This window comes from Pipistrellus kuhlii, unplaced genomic scaffold (assembly GCF_014108245.1).
Source record: "Pipistrellus kuhlii isolate mPipKuh1 unplaced genomic scaffold, mPipKuh1.p scaffold_m20_p_3, whole genome shotgun sequence".
NCBI lineage: Eukaryota > Metazoa > Chordata > Mammalia > Chiroptera > Vespertilionidae > Pipistrellus > Pipistrellus kuhlii.
This window is the reverse complement of record NW_023425529.1, coordinates 45257738-45280121: the sequence shown is the minus strand read 5'-3', so window position 1 is coordinate 45280121 and position 22384 is coordinate 45257738. Positions and strand designations below refer to the sequence as shown.

General features: G+C 42.9%; 1 protein-coding gene, 1 long non-coding RNA gene and 1 pseudogene across 2 annotated transcripts in view; 2 read left to right on the top strand and 1 right to left on the bottom strand.

The window, feature by feature from the left end:
• SP1 (Sp1 transcription factor) overlaps positions 1-2095 on the bottom strand; it is a 28608-nt gene extending 26513 nt beyond the window's left edge. The window contains exons 1-2 of the mRNA XM_036455053.2: positions 1942-2095; positions 715-890 (exon numbers count right to left, since the gene is read on the bottom strand). Coding sequence (XP_036310946.1) covers positions 715-890; positions 1942-1948 — 183 coding nt within the window. The 5' untranslated portion in view covers positions 1949-2095. The remainder of the gene's footprint in view (positions 1-714; positions 891-1941) is intronic.
• LOC118728527 lies at positions 1546-5459 on the top strand. Its single transcript, XR_004990921.2, has 2 exons — positions 1546-1674; positions 5278-5459. It is a non-coding gene; the product is annotated as an uncharacterized LOC118728527 (long non-coding RNA).
• A 596-nt stretch (positions 5460-6055) lies between these two features.
• On the top strand, positions 6056-6155 carry LOC118730989 (annotated as a pseudogene).
• Positions 6156-22384: the final 16229 nt, after the last annotated feature.

Sequence of the window (22384 nt, the reverse complement as noted above, 5' to 3'; positions counted from 1 at the left end):
ATGAGAGGGAAAGAATTAGTTTAATGACATCCAGTTGCCAGCCTAGGGGGCAGTATACAACAGCAAAAAGTGCAGAAAACCCAAGAGCAAAAAAAAAAAAAACCACACACACACAAAAAACAGCCTTGGGACTGAAGGGTCCCAGGTTCGATTCCGGTCAAGGGCACATGCCCAGGTTGCCAGCGTGCAGGAGGCAGTGACCAATGAATCTCATCATTGATGTTTCAATCTCAATCTATTTCTCTTTCTCTCTCTCTCCCCCTTCCTCTCTGAAGTCAACTTAAATATATGTATTTAGCCCTAGCTGGTTTGGCTCAGTGGAGAGTGTCAGCCTGTGGACTGAAAGGTCCCCTGTTCGATTCCAGTCAAGGGCACGTGCCCGGGTTGTGGGCTCCACCCCCAATAGGGGAGATGTAGGAGGCAGCCAATCAATGATTCTTTCTCATCATTGATGTTTCTGTCTCTCCCTCTTCCGTAGTCGCTGGAATCAATAATAAATATATTTAAAAAGTATAGACATATACTTAAAAAAACAACAAACATATAAAAAAAATCTGTTGCTGAAATTCTCATCTTTGGGGAATCATCTCCAAGTCACCTGTCTCTCTGTACTTACTTCCCTATAAAAAAACAAAACACACACACACAAAAAAACACATCTAAAACTATACATCCTCTCAACACTTTCCCCACTCTGTCCTGATGGTTCCTTACCTGTCCTCCTCCTCCTCCTCCTCCACTGCTGCTGGTACTGCCTGTGCTGCTGCTTCGAGCCTGAGAAAAGGCACCACCACCATTACCATTGCCATTGCCATTGCCCCCATTATTGCCACCAACTCCTTTCTCAATCTTCACCACGGCTGTCATTTCATCCATGGAGTGATCTTGGTCTAAAAAGAATTAGAAGATAAACAACTTAAAGTTGGGGGAAGGAAAAGGGTAAGATGAGGAAGGGTAGAGGAGGTTATGAGGAAACAGACATGACTAAAAGGTGAAAGGCGCCAGTGAGGGGGGTGGGGGGGAATGGATGGGAGAGAAGGGACAATTGTAGGACACATAGGACGAGAACTAGGCTCCCTGATGCCAAACTGGGCCTCAGCTCTCCTTGTTACAAACTTAGACTCAGGAAATATTGAAAAGATGCTTTTGGTATAGGAAATGTGAAAGACAGTGGGCATGCTGAAAGAGTTTCAAAATAAAAACTATGGGGCAGGGAAGGGTGGGCTAAGGCAAAAAAACTACATGTGGATGTATAGAAAGCTTGATAAAATTAGGATCAAAGGAGATAAAGAATGAGAAAAATTCAAATATTAAGAAGTTAACAAAAGGGAAGAAGGGGGGAAAAGAAGAGATAAAAAGTGTGAGTGGGGAAACATTTGTGAATTCTGGTTAAGGGACTAAAGGGGTCCAGGGATTACAAATCTGGAGGTTTCCGGGCGGACCGAGGGCGGACCCTAGAGGGAAAGGGCGGTTTCGGGGTGAGGGGCGTGGAAAGGGCGGGGCGGTAGGGGGGGAGGGGAAACCTACGGGGGGGGGGAGGGCCCTGGGGCAGGCGGTGACCAGAAGGCGGACCGGGGAGGCGGTTGGCCCGGGCGGGGCCTGCACTGCTGGGCCACCCCCGCAGCTCCAGCCCCCGACGGGAGGAGCCTCAGGCAGGCGGCCGAGTTGTGGGGGGTAAGGCCCGTCCCCCCGCGGCCGGGGCGGGCAGGGGGCGGGCGAGGCCACTCTGCCCCCTCCCCCGGGGCGGGTGGCCCATCCCCCTCCTCCTCGGAGGCCCCGCCACTGCCCCTTCTCCCTCCCTTCCCTCCGCCCCGGGCGGGACCAAGGCCGCCGCCGCCGCCTCCCGCCCGCCCCCCCTCACGGCGGGGACCGCCCGGTCGGCCCTTGCGCGCGCCCCCTCATTCCCTACCACCCCTAAGCTTTGAGTGGACTCATCCTTACCGCTCATGGTGGCAGCTGAGGGACGAGCTCAAGGGGGTCCTGTCCGGGGGGGTTGGGGGGGGCCGGGAAAAACGCGGACGCTGACGAGGCAAGCGAACCCGGACCGGACAGGGAGGGGGGGGTAAGGAGGAGGGAGCAGCGCGCCACAAGCCCAGCCTAGGCCCCTCCTCTTCGCTGCTGCCCCGCCCAATGAGGGAGGGAGGAAGGGGGGACTTGCAGAAGAAAGGCGGCCAGGTAACCCAATGGTAAGACTCGCTTGCTCTCTAAGGCGTGTAAGACAAAGTTGCGTGCCCCGCGTCCGCCCTAAAAGGCCGCCTCCTCAGTTTCAAAAGCCAATGAGAGACGCAGGAAGTGAAAATGGGCGGGAACTATACATGATAGGCTTGGAAAGAAACCAGTCAACTGCCAGGCGGGCTCCCTGCGCGGTAGGGATTGGGAGAGCTTTGACCGGAATGACAAAACAGCGACCAACCAAAACCCTGGACGTGCCTGAGCAAAGTCCTGGAGGGCGGAGGCTAAAAAGTAGACAGGAATGGGGTAGGATGAAGCTGCTGGAGACCAATTAAGAATCAGGCGGGCATCCAGGAAAGTTATGATTGGATTAACGCTGAAAAAAGACAAGATAAGACGCAAATTGACGGAACTAAAAGCCAATTAAATGCCGAGTGAACTCTGAGGGCGGCAGCTTACAGTAAGCAGAGGAGAATTGGCGTCTCCGTCAGTCACTGAGTCCAATAAGGAAGCGAAGAAAGCTAGGGCACCGCCTCCATCTTGGCCAATGGGCGTTGCTAAGACTGCCTGTTGCGGGGGTGGGAACAGGGCTGTGCCAGTGGGAGTCCGTCGCCATTTTGGCCCTTTTCAGGGGACGTCTTTACAATCACTAGGCGTGTCTCCAACGGCTCAGCTAGTGTCTGGGCCAAGAAGCTCGAGGCGCAGTTGTCACTCGCCACAGGGCTCGTTAGAGTCTCCCTTTAAGGACCCTTAAAAAGTACTTCTCAAACCTTACGGCTCCCGGGCGGCCGGATGCCTCTGAACGTGGGTGGAAACCCTGACGCGCGGCGTGGGCGCGCACACCGTCAGCCAATACTGAGCCGACCCATTAGCGAGGTCTTTATGAGACTCTAGCAAAAGCCATTTTTTTTTTTAAATTAAGTTTCCCTAAAGATGTAGACCATGTAACGTGTAGCGAGTTAACTTTTCCAGAGCTTGTCTTAAAGCGGGGGGGATAGGGGTGGGGGGATCTTTTCTGCCAAAGGCTGTTTGGATATTCATAACATTCAAGGGCCATACAAGATTATCAACTTAAAAATAAAAATTAGCCTCCTATATTTTGGTCAAACATTCCATTAACTCACCCCTAATGCCTTGGCAGAGCCAAACCAAATTATTTGGGGGGCCTTATAAGAGCTACTTACCCCCCACCCCGCCACACACAATTTTAAATACCTTTTGTGCATAAAAGATAACAAGAGTTCCTGCTTTTTGTAACTACAAAGATTAAGGGTTTTCCCCCAGGCACCTGAATTTCTGTCCTCCCGTTCTGCCTCTCCTTTATCCTACTTTTGGTGGAGGCGGCCTGGGTGGCTTGTCAATGATATGCTGAGGTCATTTTCTTTAGTCCTTGTATATTATGTGTCACTTTATTATCTACAATTTCAAGACTTTATGATAGATTGTCATGTTTTAAAGTATGGATTCCCCTAAAACAGACCTTTGCTGCTTTGGGCAGAGGCTGAAGAAGGTGAAGTGATTGTGGAATGTTAGGTGCCTAGGTCATGAAGGTGTTTTTTAATTCCTTATGTCATCTTCATTAGGAAGATATTAGTAAGTATTAGAGATGTTATGTATTTTACAAGTGAAATTAAGGCTGGGAAGTAACTTGACCAAGGCCGCAAAACTAATGAGTTGTTCCAGATTCCAACCCAGAATAGATCCATAAAAACTCTCCCATTGATTCTTTAGTGAATAAAGCAATGCTTTGTGTAACCACTTATAAAAATGGGCTTAATTGGGGGTGGGAGCAGGGTGGCTGGGGGAAGGGGAAATTTGTACTTTCAACAATAAAGATAAATATAAAAAATAAAAGCTACGTGAATTATTTAAAAAATGGGCTTAATTTTTTTAAAAAAAATTTGTTGTTTCCTGCTTCTTTCCCTCTATCTTCCCCTCTTCTGGCTTTTTTTTTTTTTTTTTTTTTTTTTTAATCTATTTTATTGATTTTGTACAGAGAGGAAGGGAGAGAGAGAGAGAGTTAGAAACATCGATGAGAGAGAGTCATCAATCAGCTGCCTCTTGCACACCCCCTACTGGGGATGTGCCCGCAACCAAGGTACATGCCCTTGACCGGAATTGAACCGGGGTCCCTTCAGTCCCCAAGCTGACGCTCTATCCATTGAGCCAAACCGATTTCGGCCTTCCTCTGGCTTTTTCCTCCTAACTCAGGGAAGTCCTTCTCCATGGCCTCCCAGAAGGGGTCTGAGCCTTTATTGTTTATTTTTAATGTGTTGGGTTTTTTTGGGTTTGTTTTTTTGTTTGTTTTGTTTTGTTTGTTTTTTTGCTATTACCTTCTAGCTACTGGGGGGTGAGGGGAACCTGCCCATAATTCAAATGGCATCATCCTCTTATATAGCTTTATTATAAAACATCACATTACATTAATATTAGCAGCATTGCTCTCTAGATCAAAGCTTCTCAAAATATAGTGTCAGACAGTATCAGAATCCTGTGGACTGCTATTTGGATTCCTAGACCCCACCTCATACCTAATAAATCTAATTATCTGGGGTGGGGCTTGAAAGTATGCATTTTTAAGTAGCTCTTTCAAAGTGATTAGTCCCAGAGACAGTTTTAAGAAACACTAAGGGAGGAACCTGGAGAGAAGAAACTTCCAGAAGGGAAGAAACTTCCCAGAGGGAAGAAACTGCATTACTCATCTTTGTAAACCAAGCTCGGGATTCTAACAGCTGTTTAATGCATTGAGCAAAAGACCACACCTAAACTTGGGGGCAGGGTGGGGGTGGAGGGTGGGAGGGTGTGTACTGTCTAACCTTGTGGAGCAGTTCTGTCTAATCTATCTCCTCTGACTTAATCCTTTCAACCAATTTAGAAAACTGCCATCCCTTTGACAGATGAGAAAACTAAGGCTCAAATTTTTAAATTATAACAGTCTGTTTCATTCCAAATCATGTGGGGTGTTTTTTTTTTCCATAGTTCTAAGCTATTCTATGCTGAAATGGTAACTCGGATTTTATTTTATTCCACGTAGTAGCTTAGATTTCGACTCAGGGATTCAAGAGCCATCATCTTTTTCATAATACTCTCTCTTTGCTTCTCCAGGACAAGACAGAATTCAGAACCTGGCCAGTGAAGGATGTCCTCAACATATGCTTCTTGATGGTCCCCAAAAGCAAGTGGACACGATCCATCTTGTCTATTTCACCTGTGAAAACCTGAACAAATTTTCTTTAGACTAAACACAAAATACAAAACCCAAAATGAATAAACTTATTTCAAGACCTCTCAAATTACTTAAATAATTTTTACAGACTGTGTTTAAAAAGCAATGTGAGAAAAACAAAGTTGGAGGAATCACAATACCGGATTTCAAGTTATACCACAAAGCCACCATAATCAAAACAGCCTGGTACTGGCACAAGAGCAGTCATATAGACAAATGAAACAGAACAGAAAACCCAGAAGTTGACCCAAGCCATTATGCTCAATTAATATTTGACAAAAGAGGCAAGAGCATACAATGGAGTCAGGACAGCCTCTTCAATACATGGTGTTGGGAAAATTGGACAGATACATGTAAATAAAAATAAAACTAGGCCACCAACTTATACAAAAAATGGACAAAAGACTTAAATGTAAATCATGAAACCATAAAAACTCTAGAAGAAATCATAGGAAGCAAAATCTCAGACATTTCTCACAGCAATATGTTTATAGATACATCTCCTAAGACAAAGGAAACTAAGGAAAAATAAATAAATGGGACTACATCAAAATAAAAAGCTTCTGCCCAGCAAAATAAACCACTAACAAAAAGAGAACCCAGTGTATGGAAGGACATATTTGGCAATGATACATCTCATAAAGAGTTAAAATCCAAGTGCTCACTTTGGCAGCACATATACTAAAACAAGACAGAGAAAATTAGCATGGCCCTGCACAAGGATGACACAAAAATTCATGAAGCATTCCATATTAAAAAAAAAAAAAAAAAAAAAAAAAGACAATATACAAAATATGTAAGGAACTCATTTAACAAAAGGAAGACAAATTATCTAATTAAAAAATGGGCAGCCGAAACCGGTTTGGCTCAGTGATAGAGCATCGGCCTGTGGACTGAAAGGTCCCAGGTTCGATTCCGGTCAAGGGCATGTACATTGGTTACGGGCATATCCCCAGTATGGGGTGTGCAAGAGGCAGCTAATCGATGACTCTCTCTCATCGATGTTTCTAGCTCTCTATCTCTGTCCCTTCCTCTCTGTAAAAAATCAATAAAATATATATATTTTTAAATGGGCAAAGGATCTAAATAGACACTTCTCCAAAGAGGACAGACAGATGGCCAAGAGACATATGAAAAAATGTTCAATTCACTAATCTGAGAGATGCAAATCAAAATGACAATGAGGTACCATACTGTCAGAATGGTTACCATCAACAAATCAACAAATGGCAAGTGCTGGTGAAGATGTGGAGAAAAGGGAACCCTTGTGCACTGCTGGTAGGAATGCAGACTGGTGCAACCATTATTGAAAACAGTATGGCCTTTCTTCAAAAAATTGAATATGGAACTGCCATTTGACCCAGTGATCCCACTTCTAGGAATATAGCCTAAGAAACCCGAAGCACCAATCAGAAAGAACGTGTGCACCCCTATGTGCATAGCAGCACAACTTATAATAGCTAAGATCTGTAAACAGCCCAAGTGCCAATCAGTAGATGAATGGATGAAAAGCTGAGGTACATTTATACCATGGAATACTATGCAGCAGTAAAAAAGTAGAAGCCCTAGCCAATTTTGCTCAGTGGATAGAGCGTCGGCCTGTGGACTGAAGGGTCCCAGGTTTCGACTCTGGTCAAAGGCACATGCCCAGGTTGCAGGCTCAATCCCCAGTAGGGAACGTGCAAGAGGCAGCCGATCAATGATTCTCTCTCATTATTGATGTTTCTCTCTCTCTTCCTCTTCCTTCCTCTCTGAAATCAATAAAAATATTTTAAAAATAAAAAAGAAGAATATATTAATCTTTGAGAGCATGGAGGGACTTGGAGAGTATCATCCTAAGTGAAATAAGTCAGTCAGAAAAAGATAAGTATCATATGATTGCACTCATATGTGGAATCTAAGTAACAAACAGATGAACGGAGTGGATCCAGAGACGTGGAAGCATGAAACAGAGTGCAGAATCTCAGAGAAAGGCGGGGGAGGGTTGGTGGGTGGAAGACAACCAAAGACCTTGTATGCATATATGCATAATCCATGGACACAGACAATAGGGTGCTGAAGGCCTGGGGTGGGGTGGGGTAGGGATCAATGGGGGGAGGGGAGGAAATAGGTGACATATCTAATACTTTTAACAATAATTATTTTTAAAAAGCAATGTGGCCTGGCCAGTGTGGTTCAGTGGTTGAGCATCACTCCATGAACCCAGAGGTTATCAGCTGATTTCATATCAGGGCACATGCCTAGCTTAAAGGTGAGGGGTGTGCAAGAGGCAGCCAATCTGTTTCTCTCTCATTGATGTTTCCCTATCTCTTTCCCTTTCTCTCCCTCTAAAAATAAAACATTTTTTAAAGTCAACATGGAGCCGAAACCGGTTTGGCTCAGTGGATAGAGTTTTCCCCAAACACATGCTTTCTTGGGTCTCCAAAGACCAGAATCATAGTTCACTCAGCTTGTTCTTCTGGGCTCCTAAAATTTTACTCTTATTTTTTATAAGAATAATTTCTATGAAGTCTTTCTGACCTCCTCCATGAATCAAATACTCTGTCCACTGTCTTCTTTGTATATACATCCATTAGAGGTATATAAACATCTTCAAGTAGACAAAGCAATCTGAAAACCCAGATGATGCTTTTTCATTTTGTATCCTCAAAGCCTGGCATGTAGTTGACAGAGGAAGAGGAAGATGTAGTTCCTGAACGTCCTATACAGGTCTCCAGATATTGCAATGCTGAGGATTGATTGTCAGCCTTCAGTTGGTTGCCTTTTGCAAGTTATATCAAGGGGATGTTCATGGTGAACACCAAGGTGCCTCGTGCCTAGGTGCCTGACAGCTCCTCTCTTCACTCACCCAGTAGTGGCGCAGGCCACTGCCATGCCCACCAAGTACATCATGGTGCGTGTGATTCCAGACCAGCACTTTCCCTGTACAAGTGAGCCATGTGTAGTCTGCGGCCTGCACAGCATGGGCAAGATTGGTGGCGCGCAGAACAGAACCATTCCAACAGCCAGCTGCTGTGCAACCTGCTGGCCTAGAGCCCAGATATAAAATACTGAGACAAGAACAGCTCCACTTTCCCTGAGGGCCACACCAACCCAACCCACCTCAGCAGGCCCTGCAGCCCTCCACATTTCCCTACCCTGCTTCCAGGGACCACCAGCTCCTGCTCCAGAGAAATAAATGGTTTAGAGATTAATAATAATAATAATAATAATAATAATAATAAATCATTCTTCCTGATTTTGAAAACACTCTTAGCTTTCATCAACTTCCCACACAGCAATCTGGTAACTGGGAAGAGTTTACAAATTATAATACTGATAATTCAAAAAATGAAATACAGATGATTCAAAATCTTTTTATACCATCTTTGTAACATTCCCTCTCAGAAAGCTTTCAACTATAGCTAAGTGCAAAATTGACTAACATTTCTTTTACTTGTTCTGGCTACTCTAGAATAAAGGAGCTGCTGAAACCGGTTTGGCTCAGTGGATGGAGTGTTAGTCTGCGGACTGAAAGGTCCCAGGTTCAATTCCGGTCAAGGGCATGTACATTGGTTGTGGGCACATCCCCAGGAGGGGGTGTGCAAGAGGCAGCTGGTCGATGTTTCTAACTCTCTATCCCTCTCCCTTCCTCTCTGTAAAATCAATAAAATATAAAAAGTAATTTTTTTAAATAAATAAAAAATTTAAAAAGAGTTTGGAACTCTTTGGATAAAAATGTTTTAGAATAAAGGCGCTTAGGGGGAAAAAAGCAAGAGCCGCTGACAAGTTAAGTTCTAACAGCCTAAACAGATAATGTTCTAAACCTTTATTCTAACTCTCAAAACAAGAAAACAAGGTGTTTATGTTTTTATTGATTTTAATTTTTTAAATATATTTTTATTGATTTCATTTTTTAAAAAAATATACTTTTATTAACTTCAGAGAGCGAGAGAGAGAGAGATAGAAACATCAATGATGAGAGAGAATCATTGATCAGCTACCTTCTGCACACACCCAACTGGGATCCAGCTCTTATCTTGGGCATGTGCCCTGACTGGGAATTGAACCTTAACCTCCTAGTTCATGAGTTGACGCTCAACCACTAAGCAATCGTTGCTGGCAAGCCTGGGTTTTTCACACATGCAGTCTAAAGTGACTTCCCCATGCTACGGTGTCTAGAAGCTTGATGGATCATCATACACCTTCCTGTCTTTTTAGGGCTCTGGAAAGACAAGAAACAACAAAACTATAACAAATCGGATTTCTTTCTGTTTGGGAAGCCCAGAACCTAGTGATGAGAAATCGGGGACTATTCTTATTCTTCTTATTTTTATTATCATTATTTTAAATAACTCATTCTGTATCTACGTTATGTCTTTGTTTCCTTATCTGAGAAGCACTGCCTTAACCTTACCTTTTACTAGGAAGGCCTTTGTTCAGAGTGGAACAAATATCCAAACAACCAGTCTGTGGATCTGGAGGTTTTCTGGAGGAGGAAAGTCTGAGGGGGAAAAATGAGTTTTTATCTTAAGAGTTCGGAGGCATGGTCAAGAATACATTTTAGTTATTGTTGGAACTGAACTCTGGCCCAACCTTCTAGAATACTTTCTTTTTTGAAGAGGGCTCTAAAAAGACAGGCCTGGCCGAAACCGGTTTGGCTCAATGGATAGAGCATCGGCTTGGGGACTGAAGGGACCCGGGTTCGATTCCGGTCAAGGGCATGTGCCTTGGTTGCGGACATATCCCCAGTGCGGGGTGTGCAAGAGGCAGCTGTTCGATGACTCTCTCTCATCGATGTTTCTAGCTCTCTATCTCTCTCCCTTCCTCTCTGTACAAAATCAATAAAATATATTTAAAAATAAAAAATAAAAAGACAGGTCTGACTGTGCACCCAGCTCATGGTCTCTGGAGCTTGAAGATCCTTTGGCAAATAAAAGCAGAGGTGATTTGAGCCACGGTGGGGAAAAGGAAGAGAAATTGTGTAATGACTCGAAATTCCACAATCCATTTGCATCTTGAGAGCTAAAGAAGCAGGCTCACTACCCTACCCTGCATTCCATCCAGCTCAGAGAGGAACCTGGTCCCAAACTGAGCAACTAAAGAGTTTTTCTGAACATTTAAGTCTGACCCCTAGGGACTCCAGTTTGAAACAAAGACATAATCAAAACATTTCCCTTACCCCAAATATCCAAACCCCTCAGGCTCCTCGGGGATCCAAAGCTCAGCAGACCTGGCAGAAAGCTTGTGCTTAATGCCAATTTACTGTTACCAGTTTCCCCACCCCAACCAGACCTCGGCAGCCCAAGGATGACTGGGTGCAGTAGAGAATTTTAAAGTCCTTTAACGAAAAATTAAGCAGTTTCCCTTTCTCTTTCCTCTCGTGAGACAATTAGCTCCGAGTCCCCTCTTGAGGAGGGGGTTACACTATTCCTAGCTTCCTCTATCCAGAAAAAAGAATGACCCCCAACAGGCTCAACAGGTCTGGAAAAAGAACCTGCCCTTAGCCGACATCTGCAGTAGAAACTGGAGGAAGAGGGAGGAAAGGATTCCCCCTCCCACGAAACTGGAACCTGGGCGAACCTGGAGGCGCTGAGGGCCAGTCTGGGGGAGGAGGAAGGTGGATTCATAAACAAACCCGCCAGGGCCACGAGGTGCCCAGAAGGGAATGGGGTGGAGTTTGTTGGCCTCTGAGACCCAGCTAGATCTGGAAAAACGCTGTGGGCTGGGCCGGGCCTCTTATTTCCGGGGCTAGGGTGGACCATCTGGCTCTCCTCAACCACAAACCCCTCCTTCCGTCTTTGCCCTCCCTCAGAGAAGCCAGCTGAGGTTCACTGAGGCCTGACACCCGACTTTTCTTCAGGGAGTTTTCTTTGTCCCCGGGGTGAGGGCTGGTTCGTGTGGGGGAAAGGCCCTGGAACACCAGGTTAATTCCTCCTTGGGGGGAGAAGGGAAAGGTGGGAAAGGACAGGCGCTTCACAGACTTCTGCCTCCAAGAGGGTTTTCCCTTCTCCGCTTCCCTAACGCTGGTGCCTAACTGAGGGGTAACTTTTACCAAGGCCTTCCTTCCCTCTGCTCTCCCCTCCCCCACCGCTTCAGGTGATCAGAGGTGCCTGCACAAAGGTCCCTGGAAGTCTTCCAGGAAGAGCTTACCTTAGTCACTCACTAGACTAGTAATTAACATCTGCGGATATTATAGTCTATCTTTCTAACTGATTTAGGAAATAAATGAAGCACTTGAGAAGTGTGCCCAATCCAGGTCTCAAGGCAGAGTTGGTGGGACTCCCTGACATCAGTTCCACTCCAGCATTTCCCAAAGTGTGAGGCACCTACCACTAGTGGAATTTGAACATTTTTGTATGTTCTTGTTAATCTTCACCCAAGGATATTTTTCCATTGACTTTTAGGGAGAGTGGTAGAGAGAGGGAAAGACAGAGAGAAACAATGATGTGAGAGAAACACATCAATTGGTCTCCTCCTGCATGAGCCCCATCAGGGACCAGCTGGGGGAGGACCCTGCAATCAAGGTACCTGCCCTGGATCAGAATCGAACCCTGGACCCTTTGGCACGCAGGCCAATGCTCTCTCTATTCACTGAGCCAACTGGCTAAGGTTTTGTGTGTTCTTTTAATAAATTTTGAACTACATATCAAACCTATTATTTCACAGATGTTATTGTTAGGATAAAAAAAATTAATACTATGGAACAAGGGAAACCTGATAACAGTAAAAATTATGAAGGTGGAGTTCTGGTCAGTGCGGCTTAGTTGGTTAGGTGTAATCCCATGCATTGAAAGTTTGCTAGTTCAAGTCCCAGGATTCTTGCTGGTTCCTGGGCGCGGGTTTGCAGGTGGTAGCCAATCAATGATTCTCAACATTGATGTTGCTATCTCTTTCTCTCTGGAATCAATGAAAATGTATTAAAAAAAAAATAAAACGGAAGAGGCAAAAGAGCATAAGAGTCATATGTAATGTGATCTTATTTTGAACAAACCAACTGTAAAAAGATTTTGGGGACAGATGGGAAAATTTGCATATAGACTGGGTATTAGATGATATTAAGGAATGATTATTAATTTGGAGGGCATAAAAATAGTAGAGGAGCCGAGACCGGTTTGGCTCAATGGATAGAGCATCGGCTTGGGGACTGAAGGGACCCAGGTTCGATTCTTGTCAAGGGCATGTACCTTGGTTGCGGGCATATCCCCAGTAGGGGGTGTGCAAGAGGCAGCTGATCGATGACTCTCTCATCAATGTTTCTAACTATCTCTCTCCCTTCCTCTCTGTACAAAATCAATAAAATACATATTTTTTTAAAATACTAGGGGATTATATGAGAACTTTTTAAAAATCCTCACCTAAGGATGTTTTTATTGATTCAAGAGAGAGAGAGAGGATTGAACTCAAAAGTTAACTGGGAATCCAACCAGCAGCCTTTGGATGTTTGGGAAGACAGTCCAACCAACTGAACCACCTGGCCAGAGCAGAACATTTTTTAAAATTTCAGAGGCTCAGTGGTTGAGCATTGACACATGAACTTTAGGAGGTCACAGTTCAATTCCTAGTTAGGGCACATGCCTGGGTTATGGGCTCAACCTCCAGTGGGGGGCGTGCAGGAGGCAGCTGTTTGATGATTCTCTCTCATCATTGATGTTTCTGTCTCTCCCTCTCCTTCCTTTATGAAATCAATAAAAATAAACTTATTATTCATTTCAAGTGTACAGCATAGTGATTAAACATTTATATACCTTATGAAATGATTATCCAGATAAGTGTAGTACTCATCTGACACCATACATAGTTTGAACGAAAAAGGAATTCTGCCAAAAGTAATCTCACAGGATGATCTGATCATAAATTCCTAACTGGACAAGTCATGATGGGTAGTCATGCCTCAAGCATATAACTTTTTTAGTAAAAGGCTTATCTTTTCCTGTTCATTGTTTTTGTGCATCTAGGTTAACCCGTTTTTGATCAAGCAAACCTCCCTCAAGAGAACAATAAAGGGGCACTCTCCCTCCTAGGAGCACTTCTGTGTCTGTGCTTCCCATTCTCCTTCCCTTCCCCTTTTCTTCCTCTCCTCTTCCTCACCACTCCCCCTCCCCCTCAGGGCCCCAGGCTCATTACCATTAGTTTCCTCACTCCCAAGCTCCAAGGGCCCTTCCTTTATCTCCAGAACTTGTTTGCTAAGTCCATTACTTTTTCTACCCCTGTAATTTACCCAATAAATATTCTCTTAACAACAACAAAAAATATAGCAATAATGGTATATTTACACAATGGAATACTACTCAGCCACAAAAAAAAAGAAGGAACTCTTATCTTTTGTGTCAGCATGGATGGACCTGGAGAGTATTGATAAGTGAAATAAGCCAGAGAAAGACAAGTACCATATGATTTCACTTATATGTAGAACCTAATAAAATAAACTAACAAATAAAATAGAAAAACTCAGAAATACAAAGAGCAGACTAATAGCTTTCAGAGGAGAGGAAGGCTGGGTGAAAAAGGTGAAAGAATTAAGTAAAGGGGAAAAAAGATCAGAGACAACAGTATGGTGATTATCAGAGAGAAAGGGGTTAGGACTTGGTAGAAAAAGGTAAAGGGCAGATAGATGGTGATGGAAAACACTTGACTTGGGGTGGTGAACACACAATACATTATACAGATGATATATTGCAGCCAATCAATGATTCTCTCTCATCATTGAAGTTTCTATCTCTCTCCTTCTTCCTCTCCCTTCCTCTCTAAAATCCATAAAAATATATTTTAAAAAAGATAGAGAAGCTTTGACTGGTTGTTCTACTTATTTATACATTCATTGGTTGATTCTTGTGTGCCCTGACTGGGGATTGAACCCACAACATTGGCATATTGGGCCAACACTCTAATCAACTGAGCTACCTAGCCAGGGCAGTTATTACAATATTATTAACTTTATTTCCTATGTACGAGTATTTTTTTTATTAGCAATGCATATTGAAATATTTAAGAGTTAAATGACATTATGTTTGTAATATTATCTTAAATACTTTCCAAAACACTGACATAAATATGGTAAGCATTAATAATTGTTAATGCCAAATGGTAGTTATATTAAATGATTTTAATAAAATGTTTAAAATATTTTAATTAATAATAATGATGATGAAAATGCCCATAGCTCCTTTCTCCTTTCACATCCCCAGTCTCAGGCCCCTTTCCTTCCTGTCTGCCAAAGTTCACACCTTCTTGGCTGTTCTCCCTGTTTTCCCCTTGCCACATCAGCCTGTGACATCCTGCCAAAGACATGCCACCTCTTGCCATACATCTCAAGGTTTGGTAGTTTAGAGAAAGGAAGTAGAAATCTGAGGCTTCTCCTACAGTGCCTTTTTAGAATCAGGTTCTGGGCAGTGGTAGCAGAATTTGGAGGGGACACTCTCCCCCATACTGAAGCCATCTGTGTCACAGCCAGTCAATACTGTCACACCATAGGGCTAACCCAGAGAAGGAAAGGACTGAGGAAAAATTGAGCAGTCTCCCCTAGGACAGGCTTCTGACCTATGCCGAAGAACTTCCTGCCTCCCAGCCTTTGTGATTATAATATACTGATAATATATTGCAGAATTGTATATCTGAGACCTATAAGCCAGTACATTATCTTAAATACTTTCAATGAGAGATATAAATATCCATCAGTTGCCTCTCATACACCCCTGGAGGATCCATTCCCTGCTCCCCTAACCCATCCTACTAGTAAACAGAAGCCATTCTCTCTGCTGTGTTCTTTTTATTTATTTATTTATTTTAAATAAATCTTTATTGTTCATATTATTACAAATGTTCCTCATTTCTTTTTCCCCCTCCGTTGCTCCCCTCCACCAGGTCTGCTGTGTTCTTTCATTCAGTGGTCACTGATTTGTGCTAGACAGGACACTAGACACTGGAGGAGATGAAGGAGTCATGGCTTAGTAAAGGAGACAGACTCATACACAGCTAAGTTTATAAATTACAATATCCTAAAAGAAAAGAAGAAAAACAAATAAATTACAATATCCTGTGTAACAAGCAGTGAAGGAGATTATATATATAAATGATGCCTTTTGAAGGAACTTATGCCCAGTTTTCTCCCCAACAAACTTCTCCCTCTTTAAGCTCTTACCATGCCCCCTCACAGTAGTAATCAGTCATCAATCTTATTCCACAAATGTCTTCCAGATTCATCCCTTCCTCTCACTATCTCTCATCACTACCCAAATTAGGCATCTTCATCATTGCTTACTTGGTGATGTTATGTTACTGTATAGATTGTATACCTTGTCTCTGGCTTGATCCTCTTCAAAGGAGGCTGCACACTATGGCCTCAGGGAGTCTTATCTTAGTGAATACAGATCTCAGGATCTGGTACAAATCAAATCAAATCAAATCATTGCAGGCCCTACCTGTCACCTAGAAATGTAACTAAAGTTCCAGCCATACTCACTCAACTACTTATTGTTCACTATTTAGGCCAAGTGGTTTCCCCTGTGACATCCACTGATACACACATAGGTATGTGCCTGGAGGGCCCTTCCCCCATAGAAGTTCAACAACTCACCTTTCAGAGCCTTTGTGCACTGTCCGTGGGGATGTAAGTTGGTGCAGTCACTATGGAGGTTCCTCAAAAAGTAAAAAATAGAATTACCATGTGATGTAGTAATTACACTTCTGGATATTATCTGAAAACAAAAACACTAACTCAAAAAGACATATGCATCCCCATGTTCTTTGCAGCATTATTTACAATTTAAGATATGGAAACAATTTAAATGTCCATTGGTGGGTGAATGGATAAAGAAAATATATAAATGGATAAAGTACATTTATAAAATGGGATATTATTCAGTCATAAGACAATGAAATCTTGCCATTTGTAAATACATAGATGGACCTTGAGGGCATTATGCTAAATGAAACAAGTCAGAGAAAGACAAATAGTGCCCATGTATGGCATTTAGGAGAGAATGGAGATCTATATAGCAGAGTGATTAACAGCACAATTTCTGGAGACAAATTATAGGAGTGAATCTTGGATCTATGACTTACTAGCTGCATGACCTTAGGCAACTCAACTCCATGTCTCACTCATCTCATCTGTAAAGTTAGGAAAGAAAAATATTTACTCCATAGAATCCCTGCATACATATCAGTGTTATCAGTACAGATTCCTGGAAGTAAAATTGCTGAGTCAAGATTGTGCACATATGAAATTTTTATACACTGACAAATAATATTCTAAAAATATTCCCAGTTACATACCCACACTGTGAAAGTGATAGTTTTTCTGAATTCTCAACAATTTTAAAAATTGTCAATCTGACAATTCCATTATTAAAGTTTGTTTTTTCCTCATTTATTGAGATTTATAAGGACAAGTGTCTTTTCTTTGTTATTGCCCACTGCATTTCGTCTTTTTTGAATTGTCCTTTCATGTCCTATGTCCATTTTTCTATTGAATTATTTGACTTAAAGAACTCTTTATGTGTATTAGACATTAATTCTTTGTTAAAACATGTCAAATATTTTATCAGACAATTGTCTTTCCTTGTGTTTTTTAAAAAAAAATTTCCTTGTGTTTTTTTAAATGTAAAAAAAAGACTTAAAAATCTAATTTAGTAAAATATAATTTTTACACAATAAAGTGCATCTGTTTTATTTTTTAAAATGTATTTTAATGATTTTTTACAGAGAGGAAAGGAGAAGCATAGAGAACTAGAAACATCGATGAGAGAGGAACATCAACCAGTTGCCTCCTGCACACCCCCCACAGGGAATGTGCCCACACCAAGGTACATGCCCTTGACCAGAATCGAACCGAGACCCTTCAGTCTGCAAGCCAACGCTCTATCCACTGAGCCAAACCGGTTTTGGCAAAGTGCATCCGTTTTAAATGTAAATTTTGATGAGTTTAGATAAAGGTATACAGCTGTGTAACCATCACAACAATCAAGATATGGAATATTGCCGAGACCGGTTTGGCTCAATGGATAGAGCGTCGGCTTGGGGACTGAAGGGTCCCGGGTTCGATTCCGGTCAAGGGCATGTACCTTGGTTTTGGGCACATCCCCAGTAGGGGGTGTGCAAGAGGCAGCTGATCGATGACTCTCTCTCATCGATGTTTCTAACTATCTCTCTCCCTTCCTCTCTGTACAAAATAAAATAAATAAATAAATAAATAAATAAATAAAATAAAATAAAAAGATGAAATTTATATATAAAAAAAAAGATATGGAATATTAAGCTTAAAAAAATGTCCCCTGTGCTTCATTCTCCTACATAATCCCTGCCAACCCTTCCCCCACCTCAGCACCTACACAGCTACTGATCCACTTTCTGATTCGACATTATTCTAGATTCAGTTATAGAGAACAATTAGATTTGTTTTTTGTGGACTTTTGTAGAAATAGAATCAGACAGAATATACTAAAAAACAAACAAACAAAAAAAAAAAAAAACCCTCAGGGGGTTTTCCCAATGGTTAGAGCATCGTCCTGCTATACCAAGGTTGCACACTGACTTCCCCAGTCAAGGTAAGCACAGAATCAACCAGTGAATCCATAATTAAGTGGAGGGAAAAAACCAATGGATTTTTTTTCTCTCTCTCCCTCCCTTCCTCTCTCTCTAAACTCAATAAAGAAAATTTAAAAAAAAAATTGTTCTAGTCTCTTTCTCTCATAATGGTTTTGAGATTCTTCCATGTTGTTGACTATATTGGTAGTTTGTTCCCTATTATTACTTAATAGTATTCCATTGTATAAATATACCACAATTTGTTTATCCATTTGCCTTCTGGCTGCTTCCAATATTTTGACTACTATAAAAAAGCTGCTGTGAATTCTATATGTCTTTGTATGGATATGTTTTCATTTCTCATGAATAAGTATCTAGGAGTGGATTAGCTGGGCCTTATGTAAATGTATGTTTAACTTTATAAGAAACTGCCAAACAGTTTTCCAAAATTGCTGTACTATTTTACATTTTTAAATATACATAAATACTAGATACTAATCCTTTAAATATTTTATTGAAAAGATTTTCTCTCTGTCAGCTGCCTTTTAACTTTTTTTTCTTTTAACTTTGTTATTATCTATGCAATAGAACTTGCTTTTTTTAAAGTTCAAATCTGTTTTTCTTTTTGTATCCCCAGAGTCTGGATCTGTGCCCTGCACAAAATAGCCCCCAATGAGTGTTTACTGAATGACCCAACAACAGTGAGGAATTCCACTGCTATTCCCAGGACTTCGTAAGAAGGGTCACATTCTGATCATTTAGCTAACAACAAGTCACAGGAGATGAATTTAACCATTAGTGATACTCCAGAATATTATCTGCAAAGGAAAGGCAGATGATTGGGAACTCCCAAATCCCACTGAAGTTCCACACTGCATGAAGATTTTAAAAACCTCATCTGATTATATTACACTCCCTTACTTAAATCTTTTCAAGACTTTTGGGCACTCTTGGGATCAAATGCTCAGCCTTAACTTGGCCAAGAAAGCTCTGAGTCATCCTGTCTTCAAGTTTGGCCACAGTATCCTCCTTCCTGTCCTTACATGTTTTCAGTTCTTTGAACGTGCCATGATCTTCCCCAAGCCAGGGTCCTTGCTCATACTGTTCCTTCTCTTTCTTTCTTTCTTTCTTTCTTTCTTTCTTTCTTTCTTTCTTTCTTTCTTTCTTTCTTTCTTTCTTTCTTTCTCCCTTTCTTTCTTTCTTTCTTTCTTTCTTTCTTTCTTTCTTTCTTTCTTTCTTCTTTCTTTCTTTCTTTCTTTTTTCCTTCCTTCCTTCCTTCCTTCCTTCCTTCCTTCCTTCCTTCCTTCCTTCCTTTCTTTCTTTCATTTACTTATTTATTTTTATCTAATCCTCACCTGAGGATATTTTTCTATTGATTTCTTAGAGAGAGTTTGAGAGGGAAAAACAGAGAGAAATACTTATGTGAGAGAGACACATGGGTTGATTGCCTCCTGCATGGCCTCACCCAGGAATGGGGCCAGAGAAGAGCCTGCAACCTAGGTATATGCCCTTGACCAGAATCGAACCTAGGTTCACAGACCAATGCTCTATCCACTGAGCCCTTTCTTTTTTTTTTTAATTTTTATTCATTTAAAAATGTATTTTATTGACTTTTTTTATGGAGAGGAAGGGAGAGGGATAGAGAGTTAGAAACATCAATGAGAGAAACATTTATCAGCTGCCTCCTGCACACCCCAGATTGGGGATGTGCCTGCAACCAAGGTACATGCCCTTGACCGGAATTGAACCTGGGACCCTTCAGTCCACAGGCTGACACTCTATTCACTGGGCCAAATCGGCCAGGGCTTTATTTATTGACGACATAGAAAGAGAGAGGGTGGGGGGAGGAGGGGAAGAGTGAGTGAGAGAGAGAGAGACAGAGAGAGAGAGAGAGAGAGAGAGAGAGAGAGGCATCACTTTGGTGTTCCATTTATTTATGCAGCCATTAATGTATCATTAGTTATAGTTGTTTTTTAAATCCTCACCTGAGGATATGTTTGTTTTGGTTTGTGTTTTTTTTTAAATATATTTTTACTAGAGGCCTGGTGCATGAAATTTGTACATAGGTAGAGTCCAGAGGCCTGGCCAACTATCAGGGCCAATCAGTGCCCTCTGGTACTGGCCAGGACCTTCCTTCGTTTTGTGCTGCCCCCTGGTGGTCAGCACATGTCATAGTGAAAGATCAAACTCCTGGTTCCAGTGGAACTCCAAAGGGGACACTTTGCATATTAGCCTTTTATATATTTACTAGAGGCCCATTGGTGCAGTAGGCCTTCCTTCCCTTGGCTTCCACCACCGGTTTTTTCTTCCAGCACCCAGGACCCAGGCCTCCACTCCAGGCAGAGTCTGCCTTCTTTGTCTTTTTTTTTTTTTTTTTTTTTTTTTTTTTTTTTTTTTTTTTTTTTTTTTTTTTAATATATTTTATTGATTTTTTTCAGAGAGGAAGGGAGAGAGATAGAGAGTTAGAAACATCGATGAGAGAGAGTCATCGATCAGCTGCCTCTTGCACACCCCCTACTGGGGATGTGCCCACAACCAAGGTACATGCCCTTCACCAGAATTGAACCTGGGACCCTTCAGTCTGCAGACCGACGCTCTATCTACTGAGCCAAACTGGTTTCGGCTGCCTTCTTTGTCTTTGCTGCAGGCTCCAGCCAGAGTCTGCTGCCTTCGTCATTGTTGCAGACTCAGGCTGGAGTCTGCCATCTTCGTCTTTGCTGCAGACTTCAGGTCCTGCAGTCTTGGTCTTCGCTGCAGCTGGAGTGCTGCTCCTGTAGATCTATCACCCCCCACCCTCCCTCTCATAGCAGGCGTCTTGCCCTGCCCAGCCACTCCATGCCTGAAGCAGCTGCCATCTTTGTCCTTCTAATTTGCATATTCCCTCCTGATTGGCTGGAGAACGTAGCAAAGTGATGGTGAATTTGCATGTTTCTCTTTTATTAGTGTAGATACTAGTGGCCCAGTGCACAAAATTTGTGCATGGGGGGCAGAGGGCATCCCTCAGCCCAGCCTGCACCCTCTCTAACTGGGGACACCTCTTGCCATCTGAGACTGCTGGCTCCTAACCAGTTGCTCACCTGCCTGACTGCCTGATCACCCTTAACTGCTTCTGTCTGCCTTCCAGATTGCCCCTAGCCCCTCTGTCTGCCTTCCTGATCACCCCTAACTTCTCTGCCTCCCTGCTGATCACCCCTAACTGCCTCTGCCTGTCTGATTGCCACTAGCTGCCCTCCCCTGCCAGCTGATCTCGCCTCCAACTGGCCTTCTCTGCCAGCCTGATTCCACCCCTAACTGCCTCTGCCTCAGCCTCCACCATCATGACTTTGTCTGGAAAGAAATTGGATGTCCAGAAGATGACCCAGTCTAATTAGCATATTACCCTTTTATTAGTATAGATAGATTATGTATGAGAGGATTGCTTAAATGTGGGGGGGGGGCCTTTTTTCAATAGGAGGAGATGCGCTTGGCAGACAAAAACACATAATCCCTATATCTGGACTGATAGCCAGCCATATGCACTATACTGCCAAACCGATCATTAAAAAATTGAACAGCTTTCTTTTCTTTCTTTCTTTTTTTTTTTAACCACTTTCTTACACCTTATACCAAACAGCTGTTGCCCTTAAAACCCTTCCTCAGCCCCCACCTTAACTTCTGCCTTTGAAGTTCACCCAGATTTGGTTCTGATTGGTCAGTTTCTATGCCAGTTAGCAACTCTGGGCCTATCTCTGGGCCTGATCAGAGAGGCAGAGCTGATCAACAGCCACCCACTCCAGGCTGTTGGCAAGCTGGCTGAATTGCTGATCTCTTGGAGAGAAAGAACTCCTGAGAGGTCAGCAGTTCAGCCCACTCACCAGTCTCTGCCCACCAGAGCCTGCTGTACACGTAGCCTGGTGTTCAGTCGAGTCTTTGGTTATTACAGACCTTGGGTTTTTATATATTAAAACTAATGGCCTGGGGCACAAAATTCATGCACATTAAAAGGGAATTTATTAGAGGGAATATTTTAATATTGCTATTTGCCCTTTGTCTATAATAGAAGTGTCAGAGATGAAAGAAAATTAGTAAAATATATATGAAAATCTTCCTCCTGTCAGAATCTGGAGAACACCAAGGGACCCAGAGTCAAGTCCCCACCCACCCACATGCACCTGGAAACCGTGCAAGACCCAGACGCGGCCAACCCCATCCCCAATGCGAGAAACTGAGACCCTGCCAGACCCAGCCAGCCCCACCTTCCAGGCTAGGGGTGCAGCCGCAGGTCCCCTGGTGCACCCTCAGGTGCCCTGGCCCAGTGCCAGGTGGGGAGTGTGGCCTGAGGTCCCCTAGCCCAGAGTGGAGTCATGCCTGAGGTCCCCCACCCTGGCCCAGCACCAAGTAACCTCAGGTCCCTGCTCATAGCTCAGTATGGCTCCTTATGGGAACCCTCCTCCACTGTGGGCACAGTTATCTTGTGACAACATGATGGAGTGAGGGTCA